Here is a 12172-nt window from a genome sequence, read left to right as displayed (position 1 = left end):
ATTCAATCAAACATCCATGCAGTAATGATGTTTTACTATATACTGTACTAAGTGTTGGGGATAAAAGTACAAAACTGCCCTCAAAGAGTTTACATTTTAATGGGGGAGAAAAAATGTGTCCATGTAGAAAATATAGATATAAGTATATATAAAACACATAAAACCAGAAACTGCATAGGCTTGAATACCTAGAGTGCTTGGCACTTTTATTCTTATTATTTTCAAAAATTAATTTTCACATCCACTACAGGATAATTGTAATATCTAACACTCACATGGTACTATGTGCCAGACACTCTTTTAAGTGCTTTACAAATGTCTCATTTGATCATTACAACAACTCTGGTAAATGTTATCATCCCTTACAGATGTGGAAACCAAGATAAAAAGCAGTTAAATGTCTTGTCCAAGATCATAGAGTTAGTAAGTGTCTGAATAATATTTGAACTTGGGTCTTCTGACTCCAGGCTTGGTGGTAATTCACTGAGCCACCTAGATCTTTCTGTATCCTTTTCCTTTCCTCAATGAGAAAGAAATCCTTTATAACAAATAATTTAAAAAGAAGAATAAAATAAAAAAGAGGAAGAAGAAAAGAAATTCAGCCAAACTAAATCAATACATTAAGGCATACATGACCCTGGGCAAGTCACTAAACTATGTTTGCCTCAGTTTTCTTATCTTTAAAATAACCTGGGAAAAGAAATGGCAACTATTCAATATCTTTGCCAAGAAAACATGAAATGCAGTCACAAAGAGTCAAACATGACTAAAGTGACTAAACAGTAATAAAGTCAATACATTTAAAATGTTCTATACCAGATTTTTCTGTAAGAGGAATGTAAGGAGTCTTTTCTTATATATTTTTGAATCTTTGCTTGTCTTATTGATTGATTGATTGATAAATGATGTTAAATAAAAGTAGCTCTTTGAAATATATGTCTTTCAAGGCTCTTGACAACTACCAACTACTGGTTATCTTAAAAAAAAGATTTTAGATAAGTTATAATAGTCAGTCCATTATGCTTTAAGGCATAATCTAAAGCTCTATTTTTCCACAACATGAAACATGTCCCAAGGCCAATTATTTCTTCTCCCTCCTTCCTCAACTCTATACATCACAAAATATGTTAATAATGATATTATTTATTGCTCTGTAAGAAATGACCAGCAAGAGGAATACAGAGAGGCTTGGAGAGACTTACATCAACTGATGCTGAGTGAAAAGAACAGAACCAGAAGATCGCTGTACACTTCAATGCTGTATGAAGAGGTATTCTGATGGAAGTGGATATCTTCAACATAAAGAAGATCCAACTCACTTCCAGTTGATCAATGATGGACAGAAATAACTACACCCAGAGAAGGAACACTGGGAAGTGAATGTAAATTGTTAGCACTACTGTCTATCTACCCAGGTTACTTATACCTTCCGAAGCTAATACTTAATGCGCAACAAGAAAATGGTATTTACACACATATATTGTAACACATGTAAAATGTATGGGATTACCTGTCATCGGGGGGAGGGAGTGGAGGGAGGGAGGGGATAATTTGGAAAAATGAATAAAAAAATGATATTATAATTTTGGTGCACTATATGTAAGATTATATTTGTTATTGTTATTATATTGTTTATTATTATTATCATCTTATTATATATTATACATAATATTATATATTATAATTACATTATTATATTGTTATTCAATTGATGTTCAGAATTAATTGAATTGGAAGAAAAAAGAATATTGCATTACAATTATGCACTTCAGTATTGCATAGGACAATTTTTTGAATTCTTAGAAAATATCAGCAATTGTATTATTTCCAAGTGGTGGGACTTACCAAAATGATGTCATATTTATGTATTTTGGATTTGGGAATTATTCATGTCTGTTTTTATACTTATGTCCTTGATGAAAACACATTTCTTGCTTTCTGGTTTGTAGAATGTGTATACTTTCTTTTAAATAATTGGTTATTTCATTGTTAGATTGAACATTCCAAGAATAAAAAAATAGTATTAAGAACAACTGACAATTGTATGTTATAATTATATGAATTTAATATCATTTAATAACATGATAAACTAGAAATACTCAGAGAACAAGGAGCAATTTTTTGTCACGTGGAACAAATTATGCCATAAAAACACCATTTGATTTGCCGAAGTTGACATTTGTGCTGATTATTTCTGTGATTATGGGAATTCACAATGATAATCCCTGAAAATATGAACTAGGGAGTCAAGAGAACCTAAAACTGGTCGCTAAAGAGACACGGTAGTAGAGTTAGAAAAATTAAAACTCAAATAATAAGAGACCTAGGGGACTAGCAAATTTCTATATACATTCTTTGACTAAAGAAATAGTTTAATTGGTATCATTCCTCTCTAATGGTCAGGGGACTATTTCCCTAAGTCACACAAGCCCTTACATATGCTTAATAAATCAGAAAAGAAGTCTTTTAGAACCTCAGTCCATGTAAGGTAGGTCATGGATACATAACCCAAATGACTCCAATTTCAGCAAATATTTCTCAATTTGTTTCTGCTTTTATTTCTTCACTGTTCATTGATCCAAAAAGATAATCATGGTTCACATTAATTTTTAGTCTGATAAAGTGTGTTGCAATGTTTCCTTATGATTTCTATTTTTTCTGTTTCCCTTCTTTAATACTTTAATTGATTAACCAAATAGTAAAGGAGCATAAAATAGTATAGCACAAATATTTATCAGAAATCATTAAAGAAGAAAATAAGATCGAAACTCTAATCTCATTTTAAGAGTGATATTGATCTACGTTCCTTATTTTTTTAAATGAAAAAGAAATGCAGCCTTTAAAATGTATCTAACTTTAAAAACTATAACATGTAAGTTATACCCTAAGTATAGGGTAGGAAGAGGATTATTGCATGCTTTTTGTTCAGTCATTTTCCAGTCATGTTTAACTTTTTGTGACCCCATTTGTGGTTTTCTTGGCAAAGATATGCAAGTGGTTTTCCATTTCCTTCTATGGGTCATTTTTACAGATGAGGAAATTAAAGTAAACAACACTAAATTACTTGTCCAGTCATAAAGGCCTGAATACTCAGGCCCAATACTCTATCCATTTGCCACCTAGCCACTGAAAAGCAAGATAAGAATCTTATCCTACCAAAGGTGCAGAAGTTTAAATTCAAGTATAGGGCAGTTTGATAAATAGGAAATTTTAATATATACATAGATTAGGTTAATATTCTATATATAATATCCTTCATATTAGAGATAGTATGGTATATATATATATATATATAAATATATATATATATATATATATATATATATCAAGTATTTCATTTGAAGTTAGGAAGTTCTAGGTTAGAAATCCTTTTTACTGGCTATGTGACCCTGAACAAATCATTTACTCTATATGTATGCTTTAGGAAATTCCCTAAAACTTCCTTACCAAGTTACAGATGGGTTGTCATAAGCTGAAAAAAATCCACTTCAAATTTTGCAAAATATTTTGCACATTTTATTTCATTTTATCCTCACAACAACCCTACATGGGCCTTTCCCCAGTTTATTTTTCCAGTCTCATGATTATCTTTTTAAAATTTTATGATTCAGGCAAAATAGTCTTTGTTCTTTAATTTGCTCACAATACTCCATCTTCTATGTTCATGTCTTTGCACTGTGTCCCATATTTGGAAAGCGCTTCTTCCATACCTTTACTTTATAGACTCCTTCCCTCCTTAACATACATTTCAGACTCTCTCACTTTCTTTAAGAGTCTTTTCAAACACTTTCTTTAATATGAATTCTTTCCTGATTTCCTTGCTAATGTTCTTCTTCCCTGTTTATGTTGGGTTTAACTACTCCAAAATTATTTTGTCTTTAATCAGTTAATGCTTATGTGCATGCTCTCTCCCCAATAAAATAATAAGATTCGTGAGAGGACAATTTCCATTTTTGCTTTTGCATTCCCAATAGTATAATATCTAATATTAGTCTATGCTTAATAAAGACCTGATAATCAATTGATTAATCACCCATCTCTGTGCCTTTGCAAAGTAATCCTTATATCTTCCATCATCTCTGCCCCTTAGGATGCGTTTTGTTTTTTTGTTTGTTTGTTTGTTTGTTTTCAAAGTTCAACTCAAACAATTTTCCATGTGAGACTGTGGAAGAAGAAGACAAAAATCCTACCAGGTAATCTTCTTAGAGAGTGGCAGAAAATATTTGATTGATGTAAAATGGGAGAAAAGGGAGAAAAATGACCTCTTTAAGTAAAGTATCTTTAATTTTTCAGGAAAAAAAGAGACATTCTCAACTAATAGGGGACTAGGCATAGAGTGTTTGAGGAAAGTTGAAAAGCTTTGGAAAAGCAACTGCAGTAAGTGGGATAATCAGTTGAGGTTATGTAAAATAAATTTGTCTTAGGTGTAGTGAGTTACATGATTGTCTCTATTTAGTAACACAGGAGTGAGAGCAAAGTTAGCAGATGATGGGCATCTTAGTAATTCTAAATTGAGGGCATAACATAACAAAGAATTCTAGAGAAAATGTTTGTGTAGATGACCTTGTTCACCAAAGGCTCAAGAAGAGAAAGAGAGGAGATCTTGTTTAACCAGTTCAAGATGATAACCTGGAAAAAAGCTCTGAGGCTTAAGGTTTAGAGGGCATGGTGAGAGGAAGAATAAGGTAGTAGGCAATACAGGGCAGAAGGAAAGGTAGAATGACTACAGATTGTAAAGAATTTTAGAGTTCATGAAAGTAGAAACTTTTATGAGTGAAGGCACAATGTGACCATTTTTGTATGTACGTGGGGTAGTGTAGAGTTTTAGGAATGAGTAAGTTAGAGAAAGAGCATTTGAAAGAATTTCAATAGGCTTGTTGAAATATTTTAGTTTGAAGAGTTGGAAAAGAGAAAGTCTAAGAGTCAGGAATAGAATTCAAAAAGGAAAGAAAGAGACTGTCCTGTAGGTCAGTAGATAACCACTATCAGAATCTTGATTGGAAATCAAGATGGATTTCTTGAACCTCAGAGGAGGAGAGGTTGCTGAGTATTGTTAAAGGGATAGCCTGGAATTGGTTATGGGGAGGGGCAAGACATGATCCAACTTCTCTATTGCAAGCAGAGAGTCAGAAGTATGAATAAGTGTTCAACCATTGCCAAAAAGGATAACCAAGGAATCTGTGTCATCAGAAGGAAATTTGATCTTAGTGAGTGCAAATTAGAAGGAATGAGAAAAGCTTAAGATGGAAAAAAAAATGTTATCTAAAGAGGAGGCTTTCCAAAGAGCACAGTGAAAGGGCTGGGTAATTCTAGGGTGAGATTTTGGGAGGGAGTGGTTGAGGCTAGAAATAAGGGAACAGTTAGTAGATGAGGGAGAACAATATTTGAACAGTGACAGAAGAGAGTTCAGAATCAATGAAATATGTAGGGTGTGACTGGATGAGATTTTGTCAGTCTTTGAGAAATTAATTTAGGTAAAATATTGTCATTAGAGGTTTGATCTCAGGGTGGAGTCCTTTTAGACTCAAACCAGAAGACTAGTAAAAGAAGACTTGTAGAAAAGAGAACATCACAGTCTCAGGCAAGAAAAATATTGGAGGTAGAGCTAAAGAAGGCTGAATAGATTGCTGGGAAGGAGCACGATGAGACAGCTGGTCCAAAAGTGACACAAGAAAACTCCTTTTCTTCCCTAGTAGGTGCTTCCCTTCTTAACAAAACATTGGGATCCCAGTGAATCTAATAAAATTACAACTCATATTTATCTATTGCTGTATGATTTTACAAAATATTTTCTTCAAGTATAAGATAGGAGTAAAGGAAAAAAAGTAACAAAAATCCATTGAGTTATATGGTATGAGAGGAGGGAAAAAGAAGAGAGAAGAAAATGTTTTTAGTGAAAGGTCCCAATTTGGTATATAATGTATTATTATTCCCATTTTGTAGATGACAAAACTGAGGATAGTCCACTAATCAACTAATCAAAGTATTAATTAACTACTATTTTCCAAGCATTATACAAAGCACCAGGATATACAGAGACTAACAGGAAATAGTCCCTGCCCTCAAGTAGCTTACATTCAAATGGACAAAGTAAATACAGTTTTTTGTGTGTATACATATTTGTATATGTGTATATATACACACATTCAGATTGTATATGAGATGCTCATATATAATTACATTATGTATAGTTAGATTTCATTTAATATATTGTTATATATAACAAATATATATTATATGTGTAATAATATGTAACTATATAACTACAAACTCATATCTATAACTATATATATAAATATATGTAAAACTATATATAAGCATGTATAAATATACATAAAACCATACATTTTAAATATATGTAAAACTATATAATATATAACTAATAGGTTTGTGAAATGAGGAAGGGGAGGAGCTCATAGGTAAATTATCAAAATTTGTAATGGCTACTATTAAATAATTTTCTCCACTTGTGTTCTGCAATACTTAAATGAAAGAGATGTGTTGTGTGTGTGTGTGTGTGTGTGTGTGTAGAGTAAGCCAGGGTTGGAGTTTGGTAAATCAGAAGCAGCAGTTGAACAAAGGCACATTGGGCATATAGCTCACGCCTCCTGATACTTAGTCCAATATTTTTTCCATTACATCACACTAGTCTGCCCCTGTGGTTGTTAATGATGCTTCCCAACACTTTGGGAGTTCTAGTGATGTAGGAGCAAATAATAGGAATTATGGCTGGTTGATTTTGTTACGGGTTATCTATAGTAGTAAACTGATATTGTATTGATATTGTGTAAAACAAGCTGATGAACAGACTAAATATGACTAAAATATTTCTGTGGGGCAAAATGAAATAAAAATAGAAAGGATTTTCTATCCCCCTAATATGCCCATTGTTTCATAAATATTGAAGAATAATCTGGCTATTTAGGCATGGGTCCTTAGGGTTTTACATTTCTGCTTTTTGGAATAGAAAAATCTTATAAACCTTTTGGTTATAAAGTAAGCACATAGACTAATTTTTCCTTAGATGGAATCACAAAGTCACATAACTATGAAATATAATGATCCAATGGTGATTAAAGTTAAACAAATGATAATTTAAAAAAATTCCTCTGATCAACTCAAAAGGAAAATAATAGTTAGCTGGAATTCTTTAAATTTTATTAGATTGGCTATTGTCTTTGTATGATAGAAGTAAATAGTAAGTTTGGAGTTTAGTTAAAGGAAAACATTCCATTTGGAAGATAGGCCTATAGAAAGTCTTTGTAGATAAAGTACCCTAATCACAAATATGCTACACCAATGAAATTATTTATTGGAAGCAAAAAAAAAATCTGAACTTTTCCCTTTTTTAAAGAAAAAAATTACAGAGTAACTTTATAAAACTCAAATTCTTTGTGATGGGAAGAAAAAAGAGGAAATAGCCACTACCCTGAACTTAGTTGATATTTTCCAAACTATTTTATGCCTAATTTTCTAGGCAAGTAATTTCCTTCCTTCATGATCTTTGTAATATAAAAAAAGTTTAAGAATTGGATAATGCATATGAGAGAAAATTGGATTTGGTGTCAAACAATATGATTATACTACACAGTATCTGCCACATGACTTTGTTTAAGACAATTTTGTGACTTCATGAAGTCTAAAATCTCTTCCAAGTCTGGATCCTATGAACAGTTTTACATATTTTACTAGATAGTGTCTATACTTCATCCTGCAATCTAGGGAAATGCTAACTGAATGTGCTGTGATGATTATTTTTGTTTAACCATGTTTTTTTTCTTATTTTTTTCAAGATTCAAATTTCTGATCACTTAGAATGACATTTCACTAGTGAGACGGAAAAGGCCTTTAAGCTGTCATCATATTTCCACTCTTCCTATTCATTCACCATTCTTCAACCAAATCTTTTCCAAGCAGTTCTATCATCTCCTCAGAGATGCAATATAATATGATTGTGAAGTGGAAGCAGGAATGATTCTTTGTTCCCTTTCTGTTCATATATTTTATTTTTATTGCACCATGAAGAAAAGAAACAAGCATTTATTAAATGGCTACTATGTGCCAAGCACCGTGTTAAGCATTTTACATATATTATATCATTTAATCCTTATATCAAACTTGGAGAATGAGTACTATTATTATCCACATTTTATAATTGAAGAAGTCAAGGCAGACAAGAGATTCCTAGGTCCACAAAACTAAATGACTAAAGTGGAATTTGAATTCTTAACTCTCAGTGCTCTATCCACTATGCCTCCTAGTTGCCTCTAAGATGTATGGAAAAAAACTGTGAGCTCTAGGTGAGACAAGACTGGGAAATGACTTGTGAAAATCAGACCAGAGTCACTGAGTTTTTACTTCTGGGGTTCACCAACAACCCTGAAATGCAAGTTTGTCTCTTTATTCTGTTTCTGATCATTTATTCAGTCACCTTGGTGGGCAACTTCCTCATTATCACAGTAACCAGCATGGACCCTGCTCTTCAAACCCCCATGTATTTTTTCCTCCGTAACCTGTCATTCTTAGAAGTCTGCTTCACTTTGGTTATGGTGCCCAAGATGCTGGTGGACCTGGTATCTACAAAGAAAAGCATCTCCTTCATAGGCTGTGGTACACAGATGTATTTCTTCTTTTTCTTTGGCAGCTCTGAATGCTTTCTTCTCTCCATGATGGCATATGACCGTTATGTGGCCATCTGTAACCCTCTCCGATATACACTCATCATGAACCAAGGCCTGTGCAACTTAATGGCCATAGGTTCTTGGCTCTCTGGTGTCCCTGTTTCTATGCTACAAACAGCCTGGATGATGGCCCTTCCTTTCTGTGGACAAAATGCTGTAGACCACTTCTTTTGTGATGGGCCACCTGTTTTGAAACTAGTGTCCCAGGACACAACCATGTATGAGATGCAGGCCTTGGCTTCTACCCTTCTCTTCATTATGTTCCCCTTCTCCCTTATTTTGGTTTCCTACACTCACATTATCACAACCATTCTGAAAATGCCCTCTGCTACTGGCCGCCAGAAAGCCTTCTCCACTTGTTCTTCCCATTTAATTGTGGTATCCCTCTTTTATGGGACTGCAAGCCTTACTTATTTGAGGCCAAAGTCCACCCAATCCCCTGAGAGTAAGAAGATAGTATCACTGTCCTACACAGTCATCACTCCAATGTTAAACCCAATCATTTATAGCCTGAGGAACAATGACGTGAAAGGGGCTGTCAGGAGAACATTTTCTAGAGAGGTCTTGCAGAAGTTGGAAGTTTTTTGACATAAACAGAAAAGTGAACAAAAGATTACTAATACAAAGTCATGTCTATTATAACAATAGATAAACTTAAAAAGAGAGTAAAAAATTAGTTCTAAGCTCAACTACCCTTTACGTATGATTTTCTAGATGTGACTTTGAGAAAATATCTTAATTTTCCTTTCTTTAATCATTCACTCTCAAAATGAATTGAGCCATAATGCTATGACAAGTTCAATTTTTTAAAATTGTATTGGACTCATAAGACTTATTGGAACTTTCCTTCTCTAACATTCTCCAAGAATCTATAGTCTCTTCTATATAGCCTATCCGTATGGTTGCAAGTGATGATAGCAAAACATAACAAAAGCTTTTTTTAAACACAGAAGTTTTTAATGTTAGAACTTTTGTCATTGAAAACTATTTATTTAGTGGATAGAGCACCAGACCTGAAGTCAGGAGGACCTGAGTTTAAATCTGGTCTCAGGCACTTAACATTTCCTAGCTGTGTGACCCTGGGCAAGTCACTTAACCTCAATTGCCTCAGCAAAAAAAAAATAATAATAATAATAATAAAAAATAAAAATAAAAATAAAATAATTTATTTGGTAATCCCGCCTTCTTGGACACTATAGAGTGTTAGCCAAGAAACCCAAACATGAAGTATCATCTTTATGTTTGCTTATAAAGTTCTACAAGGCTGTTTTCAATATGACATATATAAGAATGCACTGAATAGTATCTTAAGGTGCCCAGGTACTCTAAAGGTGAACCTCTAGACTTGGACTGTCACCACTTCCAAAATTTCTCTGCCATATTTATTCTTCAAAATAGTCATGAGCATACTTTAGATATTGTAGCAGGAAAGAAATTTCCTTTCTATATCTATAATTTTCCTTAAGAAAAATAAAGTGACCATGCAAAGAAAGTTAATGAGGCCAGAGAGTCAAATAGGTTAATTGCATTCTATCATAAGCCAATTTGGCACCTGATACTGGAATCTAGAAAAGAGAAAATAATCAAAATCTTTGACTGAATTATTGAAATATAAAAGGAGATATATATGTGCATATATACATATATATGTAAATATGTATATATATATATATATATATATATATATATATATATATATATATATATATAAAGGATAAGTAGAAATAAAAGTAGATTCAAATAAAAATGGAACATGCAGTACATGTAATAAAAGCTGTGGATCATCAAGAAATGGAAAGATTAATATTGGAAGGGACTGATGGAAAATATCACATTTAGAAGGTTTTTAGAAGGTAAACCTGACATAATCCATGAAGGAACCAACAATATTTTTTTTATTCTTTCCTTCTTTGCTTCCCTTCCTTTCCCTCTTTGTTTTCCCTCCCTTTCTGCTTTCCCTTTTCATTCCTCATTTTATTGATGTCTTCTAACTTTAATATCATGGTAATTTCTGGGGAGGAAGAAATTCCTTTCCTGCTAACTTCAGAATAAATCTAAGACAAACAATAAAGCAAACAATATTGTTTATAGAACCAATTAAGATATTATTTATTTTTAGATTCTTTTCTTTTCTCTCATGAAAACAATTAGGGTTAAGTGACTTGCCCTGGGTCACTTAGTTAGTAAATATAAAATGTCTGAGATCAGATTTCAACTCAGTTCCTCCTGAATCCAAAGATAGTGCCCCACTGTTTTTCTTTTTAAATTTTGAGTTCTGAATTTTCTCTGTCCCATGTTTTCCCACATCCCTTGAGAAGAAAAGTAGTATTGATACAAATTATACTTGTGAAATCATTGAAAACATATTTTCCATTGGACATAGCGAAAAAGAAGAAAAATAAAAGAAGTGAAAAATGTATATTTCCATTTTCTCCCAGAGTTCAACAGCTCTCTTTCTAGAGGTAGATATGTTTTTTCATTGAGTCCTTTACAATTCAATTGAATCAGAGTAGTCAAGTTTTTCATGGTTGATCATCATTATAATATTGCTGTTACTGTGTATGATCTCCCAGTTCTCACTTTACTTCTCAACAATTCATCTAGGTCTTTCTGTGTTTTTTCTAAAACAAGTCTCCCTCATCATTTCTCACAAAGCAATCTTATGACACAACTTGTTCAGCTATTTTTCAATTGGTGAGGGATCAATTTCCATTTTGTTTTTTTACCACCAAAGAGAGCTGCTATAAATATTTTTCTACATATAGGTCATTTTCCCTTTTTCTTTGAGTACTTACCTAAAGGATATGCACAGCTTTATAGATTATTGGACATAGTTCCAAATTGTTCTCCAGATTGGTTGGAATAGTTTACTACTCCACCAACAATTCATTAATGTACCTATCTTTCCGTCATTCTCTCTGTCATTTATAATTTTTGATAGCTTGTGGGGTGGTACCTCAGAGTTGTTTTTAATTTACCTTTAATAAATTTGGAGAATTTTTTCATATAATTACAGATAGCCTTAATTTCTTTTTCTGAAAACTACCTGATAATATACTTTCCCCATTTATCATTTGAGACCTTTATCATGGAAACATAATGTTATATTATTTTCTTATTTATGGTACCTTTTAGCAAAATATAATTTCTATGATTATCCCTTTAGTTAAGTTATTTTGATTTTGCTTTATTTGAGATCATGAATGCTACCTTTGCCTTTTTGTGGTGTTTGTTCAGCTGGAGCATATTAGATTCTACTCCAACCCTTTATTTTAACAGTATATTTATTTTTCTCTTTCATGTATGTCTCTTGTAAATAGCATATTATTGAATTCTGATTTCTAATCCACTCTATTATCCACTTTAGTTTTATGGATGAGTTCACATTTTTATTAATTCACATTTTTATTAATAATTACTAATGTGCCCCCATCCCATTTTCTTGTTTCTTCTTTTCTCTCTTGTTCTATCCCAATACCTCCTCAAAAATT

At 32.5% G+C, this 12172-nt stretch overlaps 1 protein-coding gene across 1 annotated transcript; it reads left to right on the top strand.

Moving 5' to 3' along the window:
* The first annotated feature begins 8318 nt into the window (after positions 1–8318).
* On the top strand, positions 8319–9269 carry OR10A7 (olfactory receptor family 10 subfamily A member 7). The gene has a single exon (XM_074267398.1). It carries the CDS (start codon positions 8319–8321, stop codon positions 9267–9269), a length of 951 nt encoding a protein of 316 aa, XP_074123499.1.
* The last annotated feature ends 2903 nt before the right edge of the window (positions 9270–12172 follow it).

Source organism: Sminthopsis crassicaudata, chromosome 5 (assembly GCF_048593235.1).
Source record: "Sminthopsis crassicaudata isolate SCR6 chromosome 5, ASM4859323v1, whole genome shotgun sequence".
Classification (NCBI taxonomy): domain Eukaryota; kingdom Metazoa; phylum Chordata; class Mammalia; order Dasyuromorphia; family Dasyuridae; genus Sminthopsis; species Sminthopsis crassicaudata.
This window is presented reverse-complemented; position numbering and strand designations above follow the sequence as displayed.

Excerpts from the sequence above, each read along its gene's own strand:
- OR10A7 (XM_074267398.1), top strand. The coding sequence starts at position 8,319 with ATGACTTGTGAAAATCAGACCAGAGTCACTGAGTTTTTACTTCTGGGG.